The sequence below is a fragment of the Falco punctatus genome, assembly GCF_963210335.1.
Source record: "Falco punctatus genome assembly, chromosome: 8".
Classification (NCBI taxonomy): Eukaryota; Metazoa; Chordata; class Aves; order Falconiformes; family Falconidae; genus Falco; species Falco punctatus.
Window position 1 is genome coordinate 32974314 of NC_137588.1, and position 27766 is coordinate 33002079.

The window sequence follows — 27766 nt, forward strand, 5'->3', positions numbered from 1 at the left end:
TTGTAGTCTGCTTTAGATCTTTCAGGCAGAAGTCGAGAGGTGCTTCAAGCTTATAAACTGCTGTTTGGATTTATGGCCTTGTGCAGTATTAAATAATAAATAAGCAAGAAGCTTAAAATAATGTGCTACCAGAACCCTAGCCCCAATAATATTTTCCACTCCGTAACTCCAAGTACAGATTTTCTACTTGCAGCAGAAAATCTGTAAGAGGAACTATACTATTGTGCACAACAGTAAATTTCTTCTGAGGTAGTGAAACCAACCAAACTTGGAGAAAAACACACTTAAAAAAATTCTAAACATAAGGCTTACATTCTTTCCACTTGTGGTGTTCAACTTTAACTTATACAGCTGTCACCCTCCTTCTCTTGGTCAGTATTCTCCATCAGGAATACAAGTTTTGAAAAACTGTAGACATACATATTAAAAAGGATTCCCAATGTAATCTTATCAGTAATTTAAAGTGATGCTATCATCATCACTCACCAACTTTAATAACACACTGCAGTATTCTTCAGAGGGCTAATACAGGACAAATGTTTATATGCCAAGGTCCTGGAATCTCTGATAGCCTGACGTTCTTAAGTTTTCCAGGATACCTGTATACCTGTGCTATCCTTAACATGACTTTTTTTTTTTTTTGGGGGGTGTGTGTGTGTGTAAAGCCACCCACAGGAGAACTCTGAGGCTGTGAAATGCTGGTTTCCTTGGATGTAACAGCAAAACCCACCTCAGATGCCCTCAGGCCAGGGTATCACCCTTCTTCCATCAGCACTTGGTCTTTCTAATCCCATTGGGTCTCAGAGCTCCCAGCACACCTCACCACCAGAAAGGGATGCAGTTTATTGCCCTTACACACTGCATGAGACCTGCAAAAGCATCCCCGTGCTTTAGGAGCAATGCAAAGTGCTTTTAAGGTCCACTTTAAATAATTAGGCTAGCTGAGTTTCTTAGCGGACAGAAATTCCACAAACAACACGTAACCCCTGCCGGTGCCACATTCTCCTCCACCTCCAGCCGGGTCGGAGGGGAGCTGGACGTCCCGTCCCTGCCCTGTTGAGATTCTGCGAGCGATACGCCGCGCCGCAGGCCCAGACAACCCACGCCCCCGCCACACGCGTCCCCCCGGCCCGGAGGGAGCCGCTGCTAAGCCCGCTCCTCCCCTCACGGCGGCTCCCGGCGCCGGACACCCTGCGCGGCCCGGCCCGGCCCGGCACTCACCTCAGCGGCGCGGCGGGCCGCGGCGGTTGCTAGGCACCGGGGCACCGCCGCTGGGCCGCACCACTCGCGGCTGGGGCGGGGGGGATTGGTGCTGAGGCGACCCGCCGTGCTCGGGAGCGCCGATTCGGGGCGGGGGGGGCATCCCCTCAGCTGTAGTTCGGCGGGCTCTGACGGCCGAAGTACAAAAAAGACAAAAAACACCCTTTTTTTTCTTCTTTTTTTTTTTTTTTCCTTTCCTTTCCCCCCCTACTAATCGTTTTCAGGATCCACGGTGTGGCCGCAAACACGGCACCGACGCTTTTATTTTTAAAAACCCTCCTGTATTAGCATATAACTTGTTCTTCCTTGGTAAGGCTCAGATAAAGGTTCAGCTCCGAGGTGAGGCCAGCTGGGGTTGCAGTGCCTGTTGGGGCCCGCCTGGCTTAAAACAGACTTTGAAAGTTTTATTACAATATTTAAAAAAAAAAAAAGACCATCTCTTTTTTCCCACTGCGTATATATTCTCACTTTTCAGTGTTCAACAGCAGTCCCCTGAAACATAATCTTAAAAACAGTTTTCAGTGCATTGCTCTTACCACCCATGACATACGTTCACCTGCATGTGTACAGGGGAGAAGGGAAAGCACAATTATTATTTTTTGCTTTAAACAGGCAATCTGGACGGGTTGATGAAGCTGAGAAATGATGAATTAAACACAGCAGTGTGGCTCCCTCGGGTAACACAACCTATTTTTCTAAAGATCCCCTGGCGTTCCCTTATAAATGTTGTCCCAGAGCTGTAAGCCCTCCAGACACCCAGCGGGGTCAATGGAGGAGCCCAAGAGAAAGATTAACACTGAAGAAATCTGCACTGATACCCTGCACTAGGCAACATGAAAAATAAACCTGAGAATATTGGCTGCCCCAGCTCCTTCTGCCATGAGTGTGTGTTTGGGACAAACTGTGTTCACAGCCCTGCTGTTTTTGCCGTGATATCTTAAACATAGGCTTAGTATAAAAAGCCAGAAATATTTCCAGAACTTTTTATTTTTCTTACGTATTCTAAGAATAAAATTATTCCCTTTCAGCTTTTCTAGAAGAGGTAAAATGTGACCAAAATTAGTGCAACACTCTGAATAAAAAAGGAAGGAAGAAAAAACTTCAGATCATAAAATTCAACTCCCAGAACGTAGCTCCCATACTTAGCAAAATGTAGTTGCTATAGATTAGGAAAGAATGGAGCCTACACCCTTGACAAGCCTGTGGAGAGATGCCCAGTGATGACAACATCCAAGCTGGCTTTAGGCGAAAGTTCAGGATCAGCTCCAGACCCTTTGTGTGAACTCCAGCAGCTCGCTATCCCACCATTTCACAGCATGTTTTCTGTTGGAGCTGGTCCTCGCCTCACCTCTATATAAGCCCCCATGTGCTACACCACTCTAAAGGCACATAATCCATCAAAGATGTACCCGAAACACCTCCTGCCCACCTAACCTCCCATCTCAGCCTTCCTCTCCTGGGTGCATGCACCTCCTCCATGTAGCTCCATGTGCACAGCTGTCTGCCTTTGATGGAGCTTTGACCATTTCAGACATCAGGGAAGAAAGCAAGCTGGCACTGTTCCGAACTATCCATTCACCATAGCTGAGTAAACAAAGGCAGACAGCTTGGTCTCCACCTGACAAGCTGGGGAGATGGCTGAAATTCTTTTCTCTGCCAGAATGGATCTCTTGGAGAACTCTCTAAGCAGGCTGGGCTCCTCCAGTCGGCTCCCTGGGGCAAGGGGAGATGTCTCTGCCTAATACTATGTTTTTTGCATGGCACAGTTTGGCACTGAAAATAGACTTGCCAGCTATAGAGCTTAATCACAGTGCCCCGTGCTGAACTTGCTTAGGTCTATAGACTTGCCGGGGTTTTGTTCCTGTTTCCAAGAAAAAGGCCTTGGGAATGTAGTACAGCAAATAGCATGCTAACATATTTCTCCTCCCACAGAAACACAGTTCACATGTCTGTCTCTGTCTGCTTGGACAGTCATAGTTGAGTGTATATCAGAATCCATCTCCACTTCCACATCAGAGGAGCTGAGTATGATGCACCTCTGGAAAAGCTCTCTAAGGTTTCCCTAAGAGGTAGCAAATCAGTGGAAAAGGTAGGTGAAAAGGGGAGATTATCAACCAACAAATCTGCAGATTTTCTTGGGAAGGCTAGTTTAAATAAAGATTGTGAACTAGGATTTAAATAGGTGATTCTCACCTCAGTTTTATCTCTGTACTGCAAATATCAGATGAAAAATATGTGGCCTGACTGTGAAGCTGTAATAGAGGCATTGCAAACAATTTAATTATTTAGCAAAGGAGGGAGAAAAATGAATTATTAGGCTGAAGCACTAACAGAAATTTTAAGTATTAATAGATAAATATTTAACATCAAAGTTGGTTAGTGTTTGATAAGTAAACACTCCTACAACCAGAGTAATACAAAGCAAAGTAATTTATTTTATTTACTCCTAAAGTTACAATTAGAAGTCTTTCAAGATTGCATGAACAAATTCTGATGTTTTATTTCTGGTTTAGATTACAGACTTGAAAGAAATTGCAGCTGTGACAAATGTAAAATAGATATATGGAGTAGGAATAAAGGTAGGTGCATGCAGCCAAGTGCAATGCTACATTGCTTAATTAAACAAACATGTAATTTCAGGATATGTGAATTCTTGGTAACTATTCTCTGTAGTCTGCTGCTGCTCCGAGGTTTCGCAGCCTGCTGCAAACTGTCCAGCTGCACTGACATCTGCTGTGCTGCGAGTCAAGCAATGATTTGCACAGATGAAAATTTTCCAGGTTTTATTTTGCATCCAGCTTCCTTCAGACGCTCAGCCTACACACGAATATAAAGGAAGGGTCACAAAATACTAAGCTCTTCATTCACACTGTTGGTATTTAAGTCCAACATCGTCTCTCTGAAAGTCCCGGGTAACCATCGCCTATTTCAGAAAATGCTGCACATTCGAAAGCACGTTCAGGAGCAAAGCTCCCTCAATTGCACAGACACGAGCAAGAGCAGTGGCTTTCAGCGGAAGCTGTTACAATATGAATGAAATAATAAAATATTCCTTCATCCAAAGGAAGAGAGAGAATGACTTGGCACCCCACTGAGATGATGAAGCATTGCCAATGTGGTTTCTTCAGACTACTGTAATGATATTGTCTGGCTGCCTCTCAGACCCCCTTTTAACAATTAAACAACAGTTTAACCCTTTGACCAATTTCAACCAAACTGCAGGAAAGCAGAGCTCTTCAAGAAATGGAAATCGCTACAAGTTTAGTGTGGACAGGGGCAACAAAGACTGAGCTGTTTGCCCATTGCAAGGGCAAGTGTTGTGTGAGTGTGCCAGCTGGGTAGCTAGCACACACAAACCGGGCAGCAGGGCAGGACAGACATAGTGCGGGGTTAGAGCAAACACTGCCACTTGCCAGACTCCTGCTCTGGACATGTGGGGAGAAATGAGGGTGGTGTGTAGGGAAACAAAGAGCATTGCAATTAAATGGTCCTAAGGAGCACATATAGAGATGAGCTGGAGTTACTGTGGTCAGAGTTGGCATGGGAAAGGGCAGCATTCACTAGGAAACCCGGATTCCTTCATGGTGCTACTCAGCAGATGACTTGCTCAATCCAATGGCCAGATTTTCAGTGCACAAGTAATGAGCCATATGTTTTATGGCTGTAGTCATTGACTCTACTAGTAGAACTGGAGCACACCCTCATTCTGGGCAGCACCGCATCACATTTGACCTGTCTGGCGTGATGGGAAGTGGTAAATTGGAATAGGTAGTAAAAGAAGTTTTGACACAACCTGAGGACTACAGTGCTTTGAGAAAGAGCACTAGTGCATGGTGCAAACTTCGTCACTTTTTTAAAGACATATTCATTATTGAGCCACAAGTGAACTTGGCAAGCAAGGGTTTAGAGTGCCTGCCTTGGCAGCTGGGAGCCCACAGCCAGGGTAAGCACACATCCCCTTTACAATGGTTATGCCACACAAACAAAACCTGGAAAAACAAAAGAGCGCTCTGCTGCCAGAGAAAGGGGGCTCCTGAGGAACTGCCTATGGGGAACCCAGGACAGCTGGAATCTGTATCACACCAACAAGGTACACAGGGATCCAAACGTGATGACATCTTGCAACCTATAGCATTGGGAAGAAATGCAGACTGGTTATTTCTCTGGATGTTGGATGTTGGATGTTGGATGTTGGATGAGATAGTGAAGCCCCAGGAGCATTCAGCATTGCAAGGGGTGGGAAGAGCAGGTCCCCTGTTTGCCCTTTCTCTGGTACCTATCCCAGACTCAAGGTTGTCTTCAGCTCTGGCAGCTGTGCTTGCCTGGGCTTGATGGGAGGTGCGGGTAGCCGGCTTTCCTGCAGCAGGCTCTGCCAGCCTCCTGATTTCTGGCTCTCTGGGATGTGTGCTCCCTGCGGGAGGCATGTGCAGAGCTGTGGAGAGCAGAGGCAGCGCAGGCAGCCTGAATCGCATTCCTCCAACTCTTGTTTCTCAGCAGGGCACTTATTCCAGGACTCTGTTTCCCCCTGATTGATTGCCTCTGCCATTGGGGGACTGACATCTTACACGAGAGTCCTGCTCAGTCCCTTATCATGGGAGCATGAGGAATGATCATTCCCCAGGACACCCATTGATACCAGTGAATAATAGTCAGGAGGGAAGGCAAACGATAGTAGGACCATGCTCAAGCGAGGTGCTGTTATTCTTGGGACAGGAGGTTTCTGCAGAGGAGGAGGAGAGCTTGGAAGATGGAGGGGGATGGGAGGTGTCCTGTCATTGCTGATGCTCTCTAGGGCTCAGCAGCTGGAGAGAAACATTGGCTAAGGATGGTCAAAGCTGGGAAGGAAAAAAAGGAGGAGGGAAAGGGACGAAGTGAAAGGAGCTAGGAACCAAACTGGAGAGCATACAGACAGACCAGTGACCTCTGATGCGTGAGGGATGAAAGAAACAGACTGTGATTGACTATGTGGACTGTCTGGGTGATCATCTTCTGGATTTCAACTGTACTGGTAGGTGCTCAGAGCTATTTATTCCCAATTGCATGGAATCACATATTGTCTGAGTGTGCGCACCTCTATTCCATGAAGTTGTGGTGTCTTTGTTTAAAAAGGTCTGTGTAGAGCCTGGGATTTTTTTATTTCCTTCTTGATTCTGCTGCTTCCTGCACTAATTGACAGTGGTCATATGGCTAGATGCTGGGTGCCTCAGTTTCCCCACCTATTATATAGACAGCAGTGTTACTAACCTGCTTTGGTAAACATAGCAGGTTCTGTGATGAAGGAGAAAAGATTTGATGCCATTTAGAGAAGCTTTGCTGATTTACACCAGCAAGCAATTCCCTAAAGGGGAACACCCACGACTGCCACTGCTTCCCTTGATTCAGACTGAAGGGATGCAAAGTGATGTTTGACAGACAAAGTTTGGTTTATTTCTTTTAGCTTTATCACTTTACTGGGAATTTATGTGGCAGATTGTTGCTGCTGAGTTCCGCGTGCTCAGACGGGTCAGGAAGAACAGCTGAACCTGGGCTGTGACGTCCAGGTGCTGCTCAGCTTATTCAGATTTTGAAAGCATATAAAACCCAGACTGAAATATGTCCAGCTTGGGTGTGAGAAATTGGGAAAGGAGTAAACTCTTAGCAATTGTAAAAAAATCACTGTTTCATTGCAACTAATGGAAAAATCAGTCTGTCTGTCCCAGCAGGGGATTTGGTTCAGACTCCAAGAAAACCTGAGCTCTGCCTAGACATTTTAATTGCAGAGTGAATGCAATCTGCAAATGTTTTTTCCTTTTGATTGTCTTCCACAATAAAAATAGTGACTGTGATGGTTTTCTTGTAATTTTGGTTTCTTATTCTTAGATTCTATCTAAAGGACTCTGTAAAAAGATGTCATTGCTCGGGGTGCCACCGAGAGCGTCTCCTTCCACTTGTTCTTTTTCTAATCCTTCAAAATATCTATTTTGATTTTGCCAGGCATCTTTTGTTCTCCTTTAAATCCTCTCATTAAACTAAACCCACTTACTTTCAAAATAAATAGCTGGGAATTCTGTGGCTGCAAATATTATTTATATTAAGTAGTGTTTAGATCTATTCCTTTCACAGGTTAAAAACTGTAGTGGGCTGTTGCTGACAATGTCACAAACTGCAGCTTTCCACCCGTTCTGGACATCCAGTTATCACAGCTATTTCTGTTTGGAATGTTTTTGGTATCTTATATTGTCTTTAAAGAAAATATGAGGATGTCTTGCCACCTCATGAAAATCTGACAGCCTGTGGGCTGTGAGCTGTTTCAGTGAACTGTTCGGGAAGAGACAAAGAAACCATGCACAGAGAAGCCCATTTACCTCCTTGATTTCAAGGCGTGGGGACAGACTGTTTGCTCCCAGTTGCGGATGGTAAATATGAGCAAGACTTGAGTGCAGCTGATAGTAGAGCTGGGTTACCTGGCCGTGCCATGGGAAGTGGGATTTTGCAGCACCCAGCAGACAGTGGCAGCAGACCTGCAATGGCCCCACTCGCACCCAGCCTGTCCCATCAGATGCCAGCACTGGCAAAGACCAACCAAGCAACAGCATTTGTGGAAAACAAGGTCTTTAGCACCTGGAGGCTCTTTGCTTCCTCTGGGTTTAAAAGCCTGTTCCCCACATGTCTATTACCAGGCAGTGATATCTACTTGATCAGAAGAATAGGGTGGACATCACCTGGTGGGTTAAAACAGCAATTGTAAAGCATTAACTACACCACATTGCTGCTTGAGCAACACATTTTATGTAAGAAAATAATGCTGTGTCAGAGCATCAGCATGGTCTTCACAGCTGAACGCGCTAAAAGCATGTGGCCTCGTGCTAGTCATAAAGAAATAACATAGGCTTTAAATCTTTCTTGAGTAAAAGCTTTCTTAGGACCTACATTTCTTAAAAGAAAATGGTGCCCACAAGATGTGTAAGCTTATTTAAGATGAAGAATTTTCCTGTTTCTGAGATTGTTACTAACGTGATTGGTGGCATTTATTTTTATGTATGTTCAGTATCATCTTCAATACTCTGCGTCCAAACCAGACCCATTCTGTCGGCAACTTCAAATGTTCAGCAGTAATATTGTTTTTTAACATATTTTCACAGCAACTTGTAGACAGAGATACTACAGCAGAAGTATGTTGTTGGTCTTAATTGTCACATTTGTACTTGTGAACTCTGAAAATGTGCTAAATTGTTTTACTATCATAATAAAATATAAAGAATAGAATGATAAATAATGGAAGTTTAAAAAAACCTGTCACTATTTAGAAATTGTCAAATTCAACCTTCAGCTAACAACTGAAACTACTAAATGCAGTTATGTTTTTTTAGACATGTTACGCCAGTCAGACATTTCTGTTTTTTCAAAGACTAAGCGGCTTTTAAAATTATTTTTTTCCCAAATGTTGCATGCATTACAAATGCATTTAAGTCCTGGCATCAGAGGATAGTTTATTTCATCTGAATTTTTTGCATGTGTGATTCCAGAAAATTCATTACATTATGCAAAATCAAATGGCTTTCAGTTTATTTATTTCATAATGCATAAAGACAAGGGAGAAAGATGCTGAAGTTAAACACAACAGACCAATTAGATGAGGCATGATACACTGCTGGAAAGATCAAACTTTGTTCAGAAATACAATACCCAGAGTACTTCCAGCCAAAACGAGTGGGAATATAGTTGCTGATGTCTGTTAGGCTAAAATTTAATTGTAGAAAAGTAATAATTCTCATTACAAGGTTTTCAGTAATCATTCTTTCTCCTAAATCTAATCTGAAAGTGATCAGCAGTGCTACAAGATTGATTAGGTTGAGTAGTAATATGATGCTGCTGGGTTAACTTTTCCTGCATAAAGTACATTAAAAAATTCTGTCTGATAATTTTCAAATAATAGATCCTGATGACTTGTTTTTAATCTTTTAAGTATGTGTGTATATACATACGCATATATAGATATATACGTACCTATGAGTTCCATAGTGGAAATTGATTGATTTTTGGTTTTGTTCATGAGGGAGGAATTACTTAACTCTTTTTAATGGGAACCCACTTATATTCAGTATTTTTATTGTAAAAAATAACAGAAACTGGTAAAATAATGGTACAAGTACTTTTTTCCTGCAAGACATAACAACTTGGACCTTGTCCTGCAAATAATTTTGCAATGATTTTTAATACATGACATTTTAATGGTCAGTAGCTGTTTTGTACATTCAGTTAGGTTCAGCTACACATACAATGAACTGCACATTTAATTTCTACGTAAGGATTGAGTTAAGACTAACACTTCCACACTGCTTTGTAAGAAAGGAGGATTAGGGCAAGATGGGAAGATGAGAAAACGACTTTAGAGCAAATTACTGTCTAGGTTCTCACAAGAATCAGGGCGAGATTCTGCCTTCAGGTTGGCTCCTGCAGCTTCGTAATCGGCAGCAGTGAAACAGGCTTGGGTGGTCTGCAACCAGTGGGCATACCTGGATCACTTCTGCCAGGAAAAATGACCTGCCAGGTCTATGGTGTAACACTGCCAGGGGCAAGTGAGTAATTCTTTGTTGCTCTAGGAGAGTCCAGCAGTGCCCTGGATGTTTCTGCAGTCTTTTGGAAGAGCATCCTGCTCATGTGTTTACTTTCCCAGAATAACACATTTTTCTCAATAACAGTAATGTCAGCAAAAAGGAGAAGGCAGAAACTCAGTCTGTGCTTGCCTGCTGCTATGATAAAAAAGCAGACTTAATTAGGAAAATAGACTACATTTCAAGGAAATATTACCCACATATTGATTGGCTTGCATGAGAAATGTGAGCCTAAGAAGGGTAAATCCTGTCAAGGGGATGTAAGTTATAAGAGGCAAATTGATTCCACTGCTTTTAAAATTTGCAGATCAGAGCTGTCCCACCTGTCTGTGACCTCCTGAGTGTCCTGAAAAAGGAGGAAGAAAACTGTGCTGAGACGCTTTCCCTGGAGGTGAAGAACGGAACAACTGAAAACTATCTGCTCCTGAGCTCAGGTAAAGGCTGAATTAATATGCATGATAAAAACCACTCTCAGATGAGCTCCGTGGACTCACAGAGCTACGTGGACTCACAATCAGACAACCCCACATTCCTTCCCACAGAAGGCATGCACCCTATATGTATCTCGCATTTAGGAGCAGAAAAACAGGTAAGATCTGTTATAAGGCTCTGAGAGTGGGATTTTGACCTGTGACAGCAAGAGCTGTAGGAGCCTTCTACTCAGCTGCTCAACTGCAGTCCTCACAACTAGGGAGCCCATCAGCAACAAAATCTTGCAAATTGCAGAGGATTTGGAATTCTTCTCACCTTGGGCAAGGAAATTTTTACAAAGTCTGCCCAGTAAGTGCAAATTTACTTAACTATGCTTTCAGAATCAATGAATACCAACAGCCAACATTTGAATCATGTGGCCTGAAGGTCCTCATTGCTTCCTCCTTGCTCTAACTTACTGTCACATAACAGAGCTTCCATGGTGCCATCTCTGCTGTGATGCTCACATCTCTGTGAAAGTGGCATAAACACACAGGACTGATTAATTGAGGGTGAATCAAGCACAAAGTTCTTATGCTCCTGCAGTATAGGGAAAAAGAGACTCTGTGCTTTTGATAGCATTAGCTTGGAGAAGGGAGAAGTGTTGCATTAATATAACTCAAGTCATGGTTATGCTCCTTTTTGTGCATGAGCGAAGGTGGGATAATTCTCTCAGGTGCAGGGAGAAAGGGGAGGGAAGCTGCTGGAGGTCTTGGAGCTCTGGTCATGGTGACACCATGTACTTCTGCTGGGGGGATGCTCTATTTGCTGCTTGAGGGAGGTCCTGAAGAGCACAGGGATGCCAGGGAGGTGCTGTTGTACTCTGCCTCCATCCAGGAAGCTCTTTAGCTAGGCAGGGGTGGGTGGCACTGGCTTTGTTCCATGAGGAATGGCAAGAAGCCCACCTGCAGGAGGAATGGCTCAGCTGGTTTTTGTTTTCTTCTCCTGGGCAGAGATCATCCCAACATCATAATTTTACCGTGTTTTTTCTGTGCACTGAGTCTGATTTGGGGGCTTTATGCCAGTGGCATTGGCATGAAGGTTCAATAATCCAAACAATGCAGCACAGCCAGGCATAAATGTCACCCAAGGTGATGTATCATTTGCTGTTAAACTGTTGCTTGGAAGTAAATGGTTACCAAGTCCTATACACACTGGCACAGGTGGGGACATCAGAGTTGAAACGCCCTGGCTGTGAAAAGCTCTGTATTTCCAGGCACTAGGACTGTTGTGCAGGAGGAAATCAACACATTTCTAGAAATGTAAATATTTTTGCAGGCTGAGAGAGGCTGGCCTTATAAAGCATGAAGTGTTTGAAGAGTGCTCGCTCAGCACTTCCTCCCCTCCACTTTCAGTGAGCATGCAGGTCATTTGGCACATGTCAGGACCCGCCAGGTGTACAGTAGTCTTGGCATGCTCCTCTGGCCTCTTTTTTTCCCCATCACGTTACAAAACCCAAAGAGAAGGTTTTGCTAAAACTAATGACAAGCAGAGGCAAAAGGGAACCGGCCTGAATGATTTCAGCCTATGTCTGGAGAAGAGCAAAACAAGAAAGGCCAGGATTGCAGTTTTTGTGTAGCACAAAGGGCATCATCTGTAGGTCTTCTCTCTTAACACTCTGCACCACAGGCCAAAATTCACCCATGCCAGCCTCTAGCACCTAAGCAAGATGTCTAAGTTGAGATCACTGTCACACTGTGCTCCACTGACTATTGACTCCTTGATGCATGTCTACCAGCCTTGTCAGAAGGCAACACAGCCAAGGCAAGGGTACAGCTGGAAAAGCCTTCCTCACACCCTGACTGTAGGAGGGGACCATGACAAGCCCAGCCTTAAAATAAGGAGCTCTCATGCCTAACTGAAGGAAATGGGGTGAATCTGGGCAGTGGCAGTCAGTCTGATAGAGGCCTTGGGTGGCAGAAAGTGCAGGGAGGGCAACTGAGCCACAGGCTTGTGACTGCAGGGAGTCCAGCAGGACTCCAGGTTCAACGGCTGCTCCGAGCTGGGTCCTCCAACAGGTATGTCATACTATCAGAGGCCTGGCCTTGGAAAAAAAATCAGTATGGTCAGATTTTGCCACCATATTGGAGTGTATCCATGTTTTGCCCTGGCCTGTAAATGTGATGACCTTCCCTTTACACTCCCAAGGACTGACAGAGCTTGGCAAAGTTTTGTTCTCCTGAAGCAAAAAAAGCTATTGAGAGCTGTGGCCAAGCCCAGTGAGTGGTCTGTTGGTGTTATTCACTCCAGGACAGTCTTGGCATCATGAAACAGATGAACAAGCAGAGGTGTATCTATGGTGATAACAGGATGACATCGATACTGCTCCTCTCTGCCCTTTCCCTAGTATCATTCTGAAGCTGTTTAAACTCCTAGTCAAGTTGTATCTTTTTCTGTTTACAAAAGGGGTATGGAAGGAAAACATTAGGGTGAAAGTGGAAGCTTTAGAAAGACAGAAAGGTAGGATAAAAAACTCACATCTGGTTTCCTTCATCTTTCCAAGGCCATTCAATAGTTACCAGGAGACAGAGGGTTAGCCAAAGGCCTGATGCAAAGTTCACAATGCCCCAAGTTGCTCTTTTCTGGCTAGTACAGACCAGTGGAGTCAAGGACCAGAATGGGACAGGCATGGAACTTGCTGGGGCTGGTTTGAAGCAAGTAGGACCTGTTCTGTCCCATCCAAGTCTTGACAGGTCTCAGCAGGACTTGCTCTATCTCATCCACCTTGCTTTTCAGAGTACTGAGCATCTTTGCTCCTCTAGCTGCCTTGGTCCTTGGGAGACATTTCATTGCTTGGAGATGTTTCATAGTGTTTCATTGTTGGGAGAAGTCTCACAGTGTTTCGTCACTGGGAGATGGTGCATGGTATTTCATTGTTGCCCCCTCCACAGGCAGATGTGTTGGAATGTGGGATAACATGATCTGCTGGCCTTCATCTGCCGTGGGACAGACTGTCAGTGCTCACTGCCCTCAATTCTTCCAGATGCTGACTGGGAAAAAAGGTAACACTGAAAATATGCTTTTCTTGCTCAGGTATTTTTGATTAAAAATGTTATGTACAGGGATGCCACTGTCAGGTCTGAACTTGAAGTGAAAATGTGTCCCTGTTTCTTTTAACAGCTGATGGTCACTTAGCAGTTCCACTTCCAACACTAAGCTAGATGTGCGAAAGCCTGGAATTAAAGTAGCAAGATGTTTATTTTTCTTAGCCAGGTGGAAAAAAGTGCAGGAAGCAAATGCTATACTGAAAAGCAGGGTTTTAGCATGGTTTCTTAAGGGAAAGATTCTTCTTCACTCAGGCTCAGTGCTTATGTATTTTTGCCTGTCTTTCCACTTCTAATAATTCCTAGAGCCAGTGGCTGATCTCAACTGAGCTTGACGGAGACAAAATTTCACACACAGTTAAGTTCATACAAGTTTTGGGAAAACAGCCAGGCAGGTAGGGGAAAAAGATCCCTTTTTTGCCTTCATCAAGAGGAAGACTGCACTGTGGGTTTGTCCCTTGGCTGTGACAAGCTCCACACAAGTGGCGCATGTTCATGGGAACTCAGGTTCAGTTACCAAACAACTTAAAAAGAGATAAGCTCAAGCAACATTTGTTGTCTTTCTAAGCTAGAAATGAAGTGAAATTTATTTCCAGAATGCTACAGTAATCATAAGCTATCAAGTAGGACTCCCTGCTTGCTTTCTGTTCATTTTCAGCAATGCCCAAGAAACGTGCTTACATTTCTCTTTAGCGAGTTAATAACTCAAATTGGAAGAGGGTTTTGCATTCTTTGGTTATAGGACATGGATTAATTTACTTACAGAAAAGCATACAGATTCATTTTATGGAGGGAGGAATGGGAGACAAGTATTAGATTGTCTAATAAAGATTAGATAAATCAGAGGAGAAGCACTTAGTACTCTTTAAATAAAATCAGACATGAGCCATTCAGATTAAAATAAATACCCTGCTACTTTCTGTACACACAAACAGTAGCTGCCCATTGAATCCTGTAGCCTGGTTTAAAGACAGAGGATAAACTACACAAGGACACAGATCGCTGAAGAAATCATCCATCTGGCATGTGTTCACAAATCCTTAGCATAGTGATGCCGGACCGTAAATGCATGAAATTTGGTTCTTGCTGGTTCCTTGCTGGTTCAGCCGCTAGAGGGAACTGCTCCCTGCCTCTGGCCTTCGCACCGGGCAGAAAACAGGAATTTGTACGTCCAAAGGTCATGCTTGCATCTCAAATATGCATTGGGTTATCTTGGAGATAGTCTAACAGCTTTAAACTTTAGTTGCCCTCCTTATCGAGAAGCTGAGAGCTGAACCACTTCTGATAAGCAACAATCAGAGTGACAGTGTTCAAATCATAAACCAAAGACATGGTCCATTGGCATTTGCATCTTATTTTGGCCTCTGCGTCTGGCATTTTGAGTCAAAGTCAGCAATAGTTTATTCTTATTCTCATAGCCACATTCTTCTCTGATCTTATACTTGCGGTTGCCTTGTGACTCCTGCATTTAATTACTGCTACAGTCATTGCCCTGTTTGAAGCAATTTTGCAAAAGAAAAACAAAAATCTGTTTGCTTAAAGAAAAAATAGAAGTTTTCTCTCCTCACCACTTACAAAGCAGATGGGCAGCCACAAACGCCAAAGACCCATATGTTCAGGGACTGAGATAGCTCTGAGCTCTGACCAAACCCTGGTCTCCATGCTGTTGAGCTCTGTGCTGACATCTAGGCTTGCATTTGCAGCCCAGACTGTCTGGCCTCTTCCCACATAACAGACCAAAGAAACAAAATAATACTGGAACCAAGTTCACATCCAGACCCGCACATTGTGTCTCAGGCAAGAAATGAGGAAAGGTGTGACAACTGTGGGGATTCAGAGCCAGAAAATGCCCCATCAGATGGCCCCAGTTTCACAGCCATCCCTTTAGTCCCTGTTCCCCCTTGCCTAGGCAATTCCAAAAGCCTCTAAGGCACCAGTAAACACCAAGCACAGATCTTTACACAGTGTGGACCTGAGTCTGCTCTGAGTGGAACATGCTGCAGTTTCCCCACCGTGTGTCACCCATAAGCAAGTAGCACTGTTAAAATTTTGCTTATATCCATCAACATAATACGTCCTGCATTATTTCCCATGCTTTGCATATAACACAATTGCATGCACACACCAACACAGAAATTCACCTCTTGTCTGATCTACTGTGACATCCTCAGGCTAAAAACAGTTACAGGCATATTTATACACGCAATACTCCGAGTTAGTACGTGTGTCTTAACAATTGAAGCTGAAGTAGAGAATTTGCCATCATACTGCTCCCTTGCTGAGTGCCAAGGCAGGTTGGGGAGAACTGTTTGGGAGAGCTATTTCTCTCCTGTTGTTGCTGCACTACAGCAGGGCATGGAAGATCTGGCTACAAAAGCAAGCCTGCCCCTTTCAAAGATGCTAAGCTGGAACAAGATGTTCACAAAAGCATCATATTAATGGTCTGACAGAGTTCTTCCCACTTGGAGGTCTCAGCATGTTTCCTGTACCTTGCAGTTTTACAGAAGTGAGTTCAAATCCAGTGCAGACACGTTGTCAGGTCACCAGAATTAGCCCAGAGGTAGCAGGAGCCCTGACTTTGTCCTGACAGTCCCAGCAGGGCTCTAAAGAGCATAAACCAGTGCCAAACACTGCTGTATATGCATCTCCCTCCAATCCTCAACACTGTGGGGATGTTTTGCTGGAACTGGATGCCCTGGAGTCCCCATGGTTTAATGTGTGGGCAAAACCAGACTTCTATGGTGTCTTCTGGCAAGGCTTCTGCTACGAAGGGCTGCTGATTTCAGGTCCTAAGTCCTTGCTAGTATTGCCATTACTACAGCAAAGCCAGGATTTCACTCCGTGTTTCTCAAGTGTGGCTCCTACCTGACAGATCAACATGATTAGGACAGTCAGCAGCGGTTTTACTTCTTTGTGGAAGTTTCTCTTCTCTTCAGCATGTAACCTACATGCCTGCTAGGGTCATTTTCTTCCAATGAGATTGTAAGGTGTGCAGGGCAGGACTTTCCACTTTCACTATGGTGCTAAACATGAATATGGACATGTTTGAACCTGCCCTGCTCAACCACATGCAACTTGCTGGGGATCCATCTCACTCAGCTTTAGGAGTCTAAAAGTCAGTCATCCCAGCAGAAGTGGGTCAGATAAACTGCCCTTTGCCGATGTCTGTCTGAAAATGAGATGAATTCTGCAAATGCCTCTTTTTCTCCACTGACTAGTAAGACAGCCATGAGGAACACAGTTGGACTCAAGAATTTAGCTTTTAGAAGTCTAACTTAAGTGAGGGAAATCCCATCCTAGCCTTTAATTTGCACGTAAGGGAGGAGGAAATCAAAAGTGTAAGATAATGCCCAGACCTGGCTGTGGGATCAAGCTTTTTGGTTTTCATTTAAATCTCACTAAAAATCTGTGACCATCTAAGGTTTTGTGTTCTCTTTGGACCATGACAAAGCACAGTAAGGAGGTGGGAGCATTCAGGAAAGTAGCAGGTTTGTGTGGAGCATGAATCTGTGACTGAACAAGTCACGTGTTTGCTGGTCTTGGAATACTGGCCAAGAAACACCAGCTGTACTGAACAGTATTATTTATGTTGCAATTAATAAAAACACATCCATCACAGTCATCTGTGAGCGGGCAAACAATATTATGACCCACACAAGTACACTGGGCAAGTAACAACATAATTAGCTCAGCTGCATTTCACCACCAGCTATGCGGAGTGCACTGCCTGGGGACAATACTCTCTTTGCTCTTGGAGTAACCTACATGTTTGTTACTGACTCCCAAGGAGAATGAAGAAACAATCAGAAATGATCACACTTGGTTTTGTCTTTTTTTTGTTGCTACCACACAGGTTTTGTCTACCGAAACTGTACAAGCGAAGGTTGGTCAGACCCATATCCAAGACCTGATATCGCTTGTGGCTACAATGTCAATGACACAGCAAACGAGGCAAGAGTGAGTCTGAGTGCCTGTGACCACAGATCTGCTGCCTTGGGGCTCTGGGGGAGGAACTTGTTAAGACTGAATGATGCTATGATTTAACTCAGGTGGGGTTATTGTGACAGATGTTTTTCAGCATAAACACTTCCTCCAAATTATCAGAACAGGTTGCTTGGGATAAAATTTCAGTAGCTGATTTTACAAGAAAATTTGTTAAATAGGAGGAGACATCTTTCTCTTGGTATGGGCTGATTTCTACCAGACAGTCGAAGGTAAAGATGTAAAAATACATGTTCCCCTGCAGCGTTCCTATTTCATGATTCTGAAGACCATGTACACCATCGGGTACTGCACCTCCCTTGTGACGCTGATGATAGCCTTAGCGGTGCTGGCCTCTTTCAGGTGAGGAGAAGCATCTCTGGCTGGCATTTGGCCAGGACTTTTGGTCATGTCAGCCAACACAGATCCTTCTGTTGGCTTTCAGGGCAAGTTAAAAATGGAAGTATTTCTGAAAACCTTCACAGAAATCAGTAACAAAAATGACCTTTTAGTCTTGTCTCCCAGAAAATGTCAGGGCTGTTCCTCACATTGTGCTCCCCTGTCCTTTTCAAAATGTAGCTGGATGTATTTTTCAGACTGGCACTTGCACCACCTCCCTGCAGAGGTCTTCCCATGACTTCAGTGTCCCTTGGGAAGAGTGTCTTTTCCCCACTTGAGACTGTGGCTAAAACTTTGCTCTACGTGCTGCTGCACTGACTTCTGGGAAGGTGTCTCAGATTTACAGCAGTGATCTGACAGTCAGCTTTTCTTCACACATCCTTATAACCTGGAATTTGTACTTTGCTGCTTATTCAGTGAAATGAATTTCCTTTACAGTAAGTGTCAGGGCTGCACCTCCAGGCAGAAGGAACCTCAACTGCTTTGCAAACTTGTCTTCAGGCTGCATGGCCTCTGGACCCAGATTATGTGGAGATTTAGTACAGAAAACATTCCAGACACAAGCACACTGTGCAGGCAAACCAAATAAATCCACCCAGGTGTGGATAAACACCTTAGGTTCATGTTACTCCAGAAAAAAGGGAGGGTGAGAGGCTAGAACAAGTATATTGGTGTGAAATCACAATCCTTCTGGCAACCTTCAGCTTGTTTTAGTACCTGCATGGAGCAGATGTGACTCTAGCTTTTTAAGGTCTTCTCTAGGATATCCCTCTTGAGAAATGCTTTAGCCTTCCTTTCACAGACAGAAAAACAGCATTCTAAATTTGCCAGTTTAGCATTAATAGGGATTGAACATGCTGTTTACAGCCACAAGCTGCCCACATTGGCTAGGAACGTAACCTCACAGGATCTTTCTCTCTTTTTGCAACAGAAGGCTTCGCTGTACAAGAAACTACATCCACATGCATCTCTTCACATCATTCATTTTGCGAGCCTCGTCCAACTTCATCAAGGATGCTGTTTTGTTTTCCTCTGAAGATGCAAATTACTGCAGGGCATACACGGTAACCCTCTGCCTTCCAGATTGCTCCATGCCTCAGTTTCCCAGCAGGATCCTAGCAGTAGTTAGTATGCAGGGAAGGAAATATCTGTCCCAGCTTTCTATTCAGCCTGCGGGGTTACGGGAGAGGAGAGGTATGCCCTGTCCCTTCTCCATCCCTTGATCTCTTGTGTGGGTTGTTCCTGGTTGAGATTTCCCTGTTCGATGGTATTCTGTGTGGGTGAAGGAGGCATAAGGATGCAAAAGCAGGCCAGGCTGGAGCATAACCACAGAAACCCAGGTGTGGTTTCTCCTGGCTATAGATGCCTTTACAAGTATTGGAGCAGAGGGCATCAAGGTCAGTCTGAAGTAGGTACCTGCATTCATCACTTTGACTGCATTGACTAGATGGCCACAGAAAACACCAGGAGTTCAGCATATTGACCCAGAAATGGCTAAACACAGGTGTCTTGGGCTGTGAACACAGGATACACCACCAGGGTGGAGATTCTTACATGAATTTTAGATCCCAGTAGATGGGGCTGGCAGGAAAAGTACAAGAACATATTAAATATTGCTGACTTACACTGCAGTGTGAGACCTGATATTAAGACAGGGGTTTGCACCCAGAGAGCCTGGAAAAGGAACCACCTAAATTTTGGACTGTTTTTTCCTTTTTCTTTTTATTGGCAGCAAAATATCTTGAAAATTGGGTGTCTCTGTGTGTGAGCGCTGGAGATGATGTTCAATGCTTTAAACCAAAAGATAAGATTTTGGAAGGGAAACAAAAAACCAAAGAAAAACTTTTCCCCCAGGTTTTGCGGGATTTTTGTTTCTAAACAAGAACATTCTAAGCAAATTTTAACTTGTCTTATCGACCCTTTTTCTTGGCAAAAAAAAGACTGATAAATACATTCACCATTCACGTGCTTCTCTAAGGTGATATTAGTGCTACTGATACTAATAAGGTAGTAATAGTGAAACTCCTCTGAGACAGTAACCCAAACCTGTGTCCATGACACATTAGGTTATCCAGGCAGTTGATTAATGCATTTGCAAGTGCCAGCCCTGCTTTCTTGTCATGTAAATGCCTATCTCGAGGCCACCCATTTTGATCCCTCCATTTGTCCGCCAAGATTTATTTACAGCTCTGTCTTTGTTAGAAGGTAGATACAAACCCAGGCAGAAGCTAATTATCCTCTCTTTCCTCAGGCTGGGTGTAAGCTCACCATGGTCTTCTTTCAGTACTGCATCATGTCTAACTACAGCTGGCTCCTTGTGGAGGGACTGTACCTCCATACTCTCCTGGTTATTTCTTTCTTCTCGGAAACAAAGTTCCTCTGGCGGTTCATCACCCTCGGATGGGGTACTGGTTCTTTCAGTAAGAATAAATGTGGGTTTGTTTTGCCTTTGGGAGGGACTTGTGGAGCAGTAACTAGCTTTTCCAATTGCAGGTGCCCCAACCGTCTTTGTGGCCGCATGGGCAACTGCGAGGCAACTCCATGAAAATATTGGGTAAGTTGCGTGGAGAGTGGGGGAAGGTGGCATGCCAGGGGGAGCATGCAGCCCCCACCCATACAGTCTGCTCCACGGGCTCCTGCTCATTCCTAACCACTGTCAACCAAACAAACCAACTACTACCCTGCTGTGGTTTGAGTGTGGATCCTAGCATGGATGCATGTAGAGGCCCACCCAGCTGAGCAATCTAAGAAAAAGGCTCAATTTTCATCAGCCCATGATGTTTTCAGCATCTGTATTTGACTTTCTGATTGTGAAACTTTGCTCCTTTCTTTTGTCCCTTCCAAAATTTTGAACAGTGGTTGTACTTTAAGGGCAGGATATACTTTTGTCCAGTGCAGGTGGACAGGTTTTTATCAGCAATGTTGTACCACTAACTGAGAACAGGAAAATAATTTTGTAGAAGGGGATAGGGGCCTATCTAAAGTGCAAAACAGACTAAACCTCTTTGAACAGACACCAGTGTTTTGATAACTGACTGCACCTTCTCTTCTATTTTTACAGGTGTTGGGATATTAACACTAATGCCAATACCTGGTGGATCATTAGAGGCCCTGTAGTTTTGTCTATTTTTGTAAGTCTTTTCTGGGACAAGCAGATTCAAAGTGTATCTTCAAATATCATGAAGTCAGAGATCATTTGCTCAACATGTTTTAGAAGTGTGTTACTGAACTGATCTTAGACATGTGCCCGGACTGGTGTGACACATGAATTACTGCTTAAGCAACTTCTGCTCAGCAGGATTTAGTCAAGTAACTAACGCCCCGAAGCTAAGTTCACAAGGAAAGCTAGAGTGTCCTCCCAAGAAGCAAGAGCCTGAAGAAGATCAGGTTTCCACATCCTGTTGATTTCATGTGAACTTGGCTGGCTTGTGGAAGCTTGTTTTGGACTGTTTCAAGGAAGGCTCTGGAGGAGAAATTAAGTGGCTGTACATTTCAGTACAATCACCTTTGTGTCTCCCGGTCAATGCCTCTCTCAGCAAAGCCAAAAACAACTTGCCTTACATGACCATTAGCTTTTGTTTTCAGCAATGAAAGCAGCTCACAGGCTGCATGCACCATATCTCAGTAGATCACAATTATACTGTTACGGCATTGCTCACTGAAATAAGGCACAGGCACTGAAACCCAGTGTGAACCTACCCAGTACGAGGCAGTAGTTTGGTACATTAATACTCCGCACTTACAGTCTGAGTATTTGCTGGTGCTCATCTTCAGAGCCTTAGGCACCGAGGGGCTGGAGCTGCTTCTTGGAAATAGTTTTTCTGCCCAGCAGAGATGCTCTGGGACACACCGCTCCGCAATGACCTATCTGAAGCCCTAGCACTAGAAACACGCGTACTGCTAGTGGCTATCAAGTAACCCGCTGACACTCCATGTGAGAACCCAAGAGATGGTTGAGGGTTTTGTGTTGCCTGTAGAAGCCATAATATTTGCAAGACAGAAACTGCAACACTTGCACAATCTCTTGGAAACTCAGGCAGCAGAGGTGGTGGGTTAAAGTTCTGCTCCCATTTACCAGTGAGCAATCCTTCATGCCCACAAGATCAGCAGAAGACCACAAAAGTGATTCAGGATCAACTTAATGAGGCCATAGCATTTATTTTTCTTAATGAAACTACCCTTATGCTCCAGGAGCTACTCAGCACTATTTAAATGCCAACAAAGCCCAGGCATTCTGAAAGGCAAAAAGCACAATCTTAATTTATCTTTTGATGACCACCACCCACTATGCCCTTCCAGGTTTCCTAAATATCCTGATCACATCTAGCTTAGCCACTTAAGGCAGGAGCCGCCAGCACGGCTCTGCCTCTTTACCCAAAAAGGTAGAGGCTTTTCTCAAGCCCATAGCCACAGACAAACAAACAGCCAGTCCTTCAGAATTCAGATCTAATCTCTTTATTCCTCACAGCACAGTCCTCAGCAGTTCAAAGGGTAGAAAATCGACGCCGATAAACTCCTTTGTGCTCCTAGGCTAACATGCATTGCTGTGCTGCCCGCGGGCAATCCCTCCCAGCAGGAACCCCACCGTCCCGCCTTCCCCAGGAGTTTTCATCAGCAAAAAGTCCTGCTCAGCCTACACTGCGCATACCTGGCCTAGTGGGTTAAAAGAACCCAGAACCCCCAGACCTGAACCTCTTTCCCCCCCCCCCCCCAACACCCTCGGAATATTTCAGCCTTTCCTTCATGTTCCCCACCCCTCGCTCCTCCCAGCTCCCCAAACTTCCAGCCCTCCCCAGACACCCTCAGCAGCCCAGACCACACAGCCACAGTTGCTCCCTCTTAATCCAATAAGTCAGGAAACCCAGGGACATCCTGGATCTGTCCCATCTACAGTAGACCTACTTCTTTTAGGAAAACCCAGCACCTCAGACCCCTGCTCCATCACCCACAGGCATGTACAAACCACCATGAAGAGGATGCACCACTGCGATGGTGTTTCTAGGAGCAGGGGAGGGATAAGGGCCTGCCATGGTGCAGCGTGTTGCAAAAGGGCTGTGGTAGGCTCTGTGGGTGCAGGAGGAGCACAGGGGATGTTGGGAGCCCACATGCAAAGGGCAGATTACCCAAGCTCGCTTCCCAGTACTGCATGCTGGCCGCGGGAGAGGGGCACGCTCAGGCCAGCTCTGCCTCCCCTGCCACTCCTGCTCTGCCTGAGGGTTGAACGAAAAAAACCCAGCTATTGCTTCACCCACCTTCACCCAAACTGAGCAGGACATCAGCATTTTTATCTGATATCCACCCTTGCAGAGGGGGAAAATGCAAAAGGAAGGACTTCAGTGTCGACTCTCTCCTATCCCCACTTTTAACTGCTTTGCCTCCATCGTCCCAAACCATGCTGCGTCTTCTGGCACGGAACAAAGTGCATTTGCAGCCCTGGTTAGTGATGGGCAGCTCCAGTGCTGTCCCTTTGCTGGCATCCAAAGACTGCACAGAGGCTGTCTGAACCTGGCACCAGAAGGGATCCTACCAATGTGCCTGGTCTCCCTGCCATTTGGTGATATGCCCAGATAATAAGCCCTGATCACCATCCCCACACTAAAGGTGCAGCAATCCAGCAGGGAAAGCAGTCAGCACTTCAGGGCAGGCTGGAGTGGCAGGGACAGGGACTGGGATGGGGACAGAGACATGGACAGGCCAGCCCCAGCCCCTCTAGTCTGCCTGCTCAGCCAAAACACCCCAAACTGGCTCTGCTGATACCTAGCAGTTATGTGCATGCTTACTGGGCATTTGTTTTTTTTTTTATTATTATTATTTATTTTCATGTCCTTCCTTTTGTGTTTTGGTCTGTTTCTTTTTTTCCAGATAAATTTCATTCTTTTTGTCAACATTTTAAGAATCTTGATGAGGAAGCTCAGCTCACCTGAAGGACGGAGCAGTGATTTCAACCAATACAAGTATGTCCCTTACATCATGACTTTATGCCATGTGAGCCCACCTGAGCTCTTCTTGCTCTGTCTACAATGGCTTTCCCCTCTGTTTTCATTCTCAGGAGACTTGCAAAGTCAATGCTCCTCCTCATCCCACTCTTTGGGGTCCACTACATCATCTTTGCTTTTTTCCCAGAAGACACAAGCAGTGGCACAATGGAAATTCAGCTGTTTTTCGAATTGGCTCTTGGATCATTCCAGGTAATATTTGACAAGCTAATATTTCTTTAAAATAAGAAAAATAGGTATAACATATAACTCTGCAACAGAGCAGAGTTCCAATGGCAAAACCAAGCTGTCCAATTTCCCTTGAGATGCTTCATCCCCATTAAAAAGCTCAAACTGCAGTTCTAATTCTGTGGCTATGGTTCTTTTATCTTTTAGGGCTTTGTCGTGGCTGTACTTTATTGTTTTCTTAATGGTGAGGTGAGTTTTGTGTATATAACATTCTTTTTTATTGCTCAAGCATGCCTTATTAATCAGCAGGATACGTTCTGCAATGAATTGCATGTTTTATCTGAGGGTTTTTTTCCCAGCTACCCAACGTCACTCATGAAATACCTCCTGGATCTGGCAAACTTAAGTAATTGTATGCCAGATGCAAACTTCACCTCTCAACTATTGCAGCCTTTTCGTAAATCTGATAGCATTATTACTGTCTGGGAACGGAGGCTGGGAGTACCATCCTGCACACGGTCACACTGGCATTCAACTGGTTCTGATGTATGGTGCTATTATCTGTCATCCTATGGCTGTTCTCTTTGCTTGATCCTTGGGAAGGAATTTATCAAAAGCTATATCCAGTCCAAATCTATTAGGCCTCTCATAAGTAAAACTTTTGGAAGAGGGACCATTCCTTTGTAGCTGCATGATAACTCCCAGGCTTCTGGGCTAGAACTTGTGCTCTGAAATGCTGCTGCTGGTAGAGGTGGGGAAAAACATTATCCAAACCTGGGAGATCCTGAGGTTGTTGTAAGGGAATAAAAAATCATTATTGCCTATGGTTGGAAGAAAAAGTCACTTTGAAATGGAGGAGGGGTTTGAAATACTTCAACTGATCCTTCAACAGGGTTCAGAAAAAGTTGTTTTGAAAAGAAAATCTGATTTTTTTTTACCTTAGTATACAAAATTGTCCAATTTTTATAACTAAAATCAAAATCTTGGGAAAATCTAAACCAAACACTAAAGCCAGCTAGACTGTGAACATTTTAACATGCAATTAAACAGAAAAAGAGGTTAACAGAAAATTGTGTGGCTGCAACAACAGTATCAGTAGAAGTGACAAGAAACAGGCCCTACCCTAACCCCTTAAACTGGGGGTTAAAGAAATAAATCCAAACCTTGGCAAAGGTTACCTGCTCTCCTTTTCCTGTTATACTGCTCTCCATGATGCAGGGCTCCAAGGTAAACTAGCTGAACTAAGTATTTTGTGATCTTTCTACCCAGGTTCAGCTGGAAGTTCAGAGAAAATGGAGGCAGTGGCATTTAAGCAAACACTTGCGTCAGCATCTCAGTGCCTCAGCAAGTAACGGAGGAAGTGGCTTAACTCAAGAGATGCAGATGGTGAGGTCAAGCCCACCAGAGCACAGGAGAGCAACCCTCCAAAGATCAAGCGTGCTTTAACACTATACACCTGGAGGATACCTCCATGCTCAGATACACATGGTTAAGTCCCATGGACCGTGCTGGGAGTCTTGTGTATGCATCTGAAAGCGGGCTTTGGCTATAGATCAACAATTCTTGAAGCACATCTGTTCATTTATATCCTGTGTAGCACCAGAGTTATTTTGCAAGGCAAAATGGGCCAAAGCTTTATGCTTTTCCTTGGGCTTCTAGCCATAGTAATTTGTGTTTCTTTCCACACCAGTATTTTTCAGCTGCTATTTCTACCTTAAATGTGACCTTTCATTTTCCATGTGGCTTTTCAACATGTTCTAGGCTAAGCCAGGTTGGTGAGTGTTCTCTATTTCTTCTGCTGTTGAAGCTGGCAGGACACTCAATCTTGTACTATGAAGGTTATGCCACCCTCTAACACAGCCCATGGGTTTGAAATGCAAAATTAATGAATCTCTAAAATTTACCAACATTCAAAGTCTTTCTGTTGGGGTCACAAATGATAGACACTGAGAACATGAAGCACAGCTGAGCTCCAGTTTCCCCTCTGACTGCATATCCATTGCTTCAGCGACAGTGGCAGGTTCAGATGGTTTTCTTCCTTTGCCTCTTCTAACAATGGAAACCTTGGAAATAACAGTGGTCCAATTTTGATCTTCATATCTTCTTGAAATGGTAAAAAAAGCTATCATAGCATATTCCAAGGGTGGCCAAGAAAACTTCATTAAGATAGCTTTTTCCTACTGTGTCTGTACCTCTAAGACTTGTCCAGCTAGTCTTTGAAGGGAAGCAATGAAACCCTTGAGACTTTAAAAACTCAATTGAACTGGACAGCACAAACTATCTTGTGAAAAACACCACCACAGTGGCTGGCAAAAATCTTAAAAGTCTATGATCACTCAGCATGCTGAAATCTGCAAGACTGTGCACTGTGATACGCTGTCACAAGGTATCTGAGCTTCTATTACAGTTTTACGTTCTTAAGGATAAAATTGTTAAGCGAATTTCCCTGGTTTTAGTGGGAAAGGGATAAAAATTCATATGTCAAATGCAATCAAGACTTCTACCTGAGTCTGCATCTGCACTTCCCTAGTTGGGGCAATTCTTCAAGTTGGTTTTCTTCAAGGGCAAAGATGACTGAACAGAAAGCAAGCATGCTTATCACCCTTCCCCCTCCTCCCAATCACCTACATGACATTGTCAAATGCTGACCTAGAGGCATTCCCCAACTGCTTGGCCCAAACTGCTCTAACCAGCTTTTATTCACACCAAACCATCATGGTAGACTTCTGCCATTTTGCCAGAAGGCAAACATGCAGAGAATTCTAAGGATGCTTTCAAAGTTAAATTACCTGTGCAGGAGCAGGTTTTTGAGTGCTATTAGCAGTGTTTCAAACCCCAAGATTCAGGAAAATGTCTTTTTTTTCCTGCTGTTTCTGACAGACTGCACAGCCTGTATCCTCCCCGCTGAAGCAGGCACTGCGGGCAGCCAGGCGAGGAAGGGCACATCGGCAGGAGGGAGGGCTTGGTGTTTGCTCCAGCCTACCCTGCCTGGTTGGCTTTGCCGGCTGATGCAGGTCACCCAGCAGTGGGAGAGCTGGACCTCTTTTAACACCAGGAGGGGTGGAAAAAAATAATGAAATATAAAGCAGTGAGCTGGCAAGTGTTTCCAGGAATTAATTTTAAACTTAAGTTTTTGGAAATGGCAAGGTTTTGAGTTGGATTTGTCCTTTAAAACTTAGCCAAAGCAAGTGGAAGGAAGAGCAGAAGTGACTAAGGAAGAACCGAGAGACCCCTCCATGCATGTTTGCGTGAAAGATCTCATTTCTCCCTGACTTACCCAAGCCAAGTAGAGCCTCCAGCCTTCTCGGGGGTTCACTCTGTCCCAGAGCATTTAGCAAGTCAGATACTTCTGAAAAGATACCACCATTAGCTTAGTTTTCTCTCTGGCCTACAAGTAAGGCCAAGAGGAGTGAAACAACTTGTATGTTCCCTGTCTGAGCATTAAACATCTACCAGCCAAGCCAAAGCAGCTGTTTGTTTTAAATGCAAGTGTCTTCTTCCGGCATAAATGAAGAAATAGAGATTCAAAGATATAATAACATGTAATTAATTAGACCTGATGCAATTACCGGCTCTCCCACAAGCCAGTGTAAAGAGCCCAGCCCTGCAGTATGTAGTTAAGACCAGCACTGATGGCACAAGTTCAGGTGGAGCTCATGCTGAGTGTGATACTTATTTGTACAGGAGTCCTGGTGAGAGAGGCGAACCACATGCCCTGAAATATAGCACTGCTGTTTGTTTGTGTTAAAAAAAAAAGTTCTAGTATGTTATTGTTTTACATGGCCATTTTGGTTTTATTTGACTTGTCTGAAATAACCAAAAAAAAGGAAGTATTCTCAGATTCTGTATTACA

At 44.3% G+C, this 27766-nt stretch overlaps 1 protein-coding gene across 1 annotated transcript; it reads left to right on the forward strand.

Annotated features, from left to right (window-relative positions):
- Positions 1–5939: 5939 nt before the first annotated feature.
- SCTR (secretin receptor) lies at positions 5940–27197 on the forward strand (the record flags this gene model as incomplete). The annotated part of the gene is given in 17 exon segments (XM_080398260.1): positions 5940–6080; positions 6084–6164; positions 6167–6184; positions 6188–6214; positions 6218–6268; positions 10162–10288; positions 13217–13327; positions 17223–17326; positions 17616–17713; positions 18681–18813; positions 20001–20154; positions 20243–20303; positions 20811–20880; positions 23612–23703; positions 23799–23937; positions 24121–24162; positions 25183–27197. Coding segments are annotated over 17 exon segments (1626 nt in total). The 3' UTR covers positions 25360–27197.
- Positions 27198–27766: the final 569 nt, after the last annotated feature.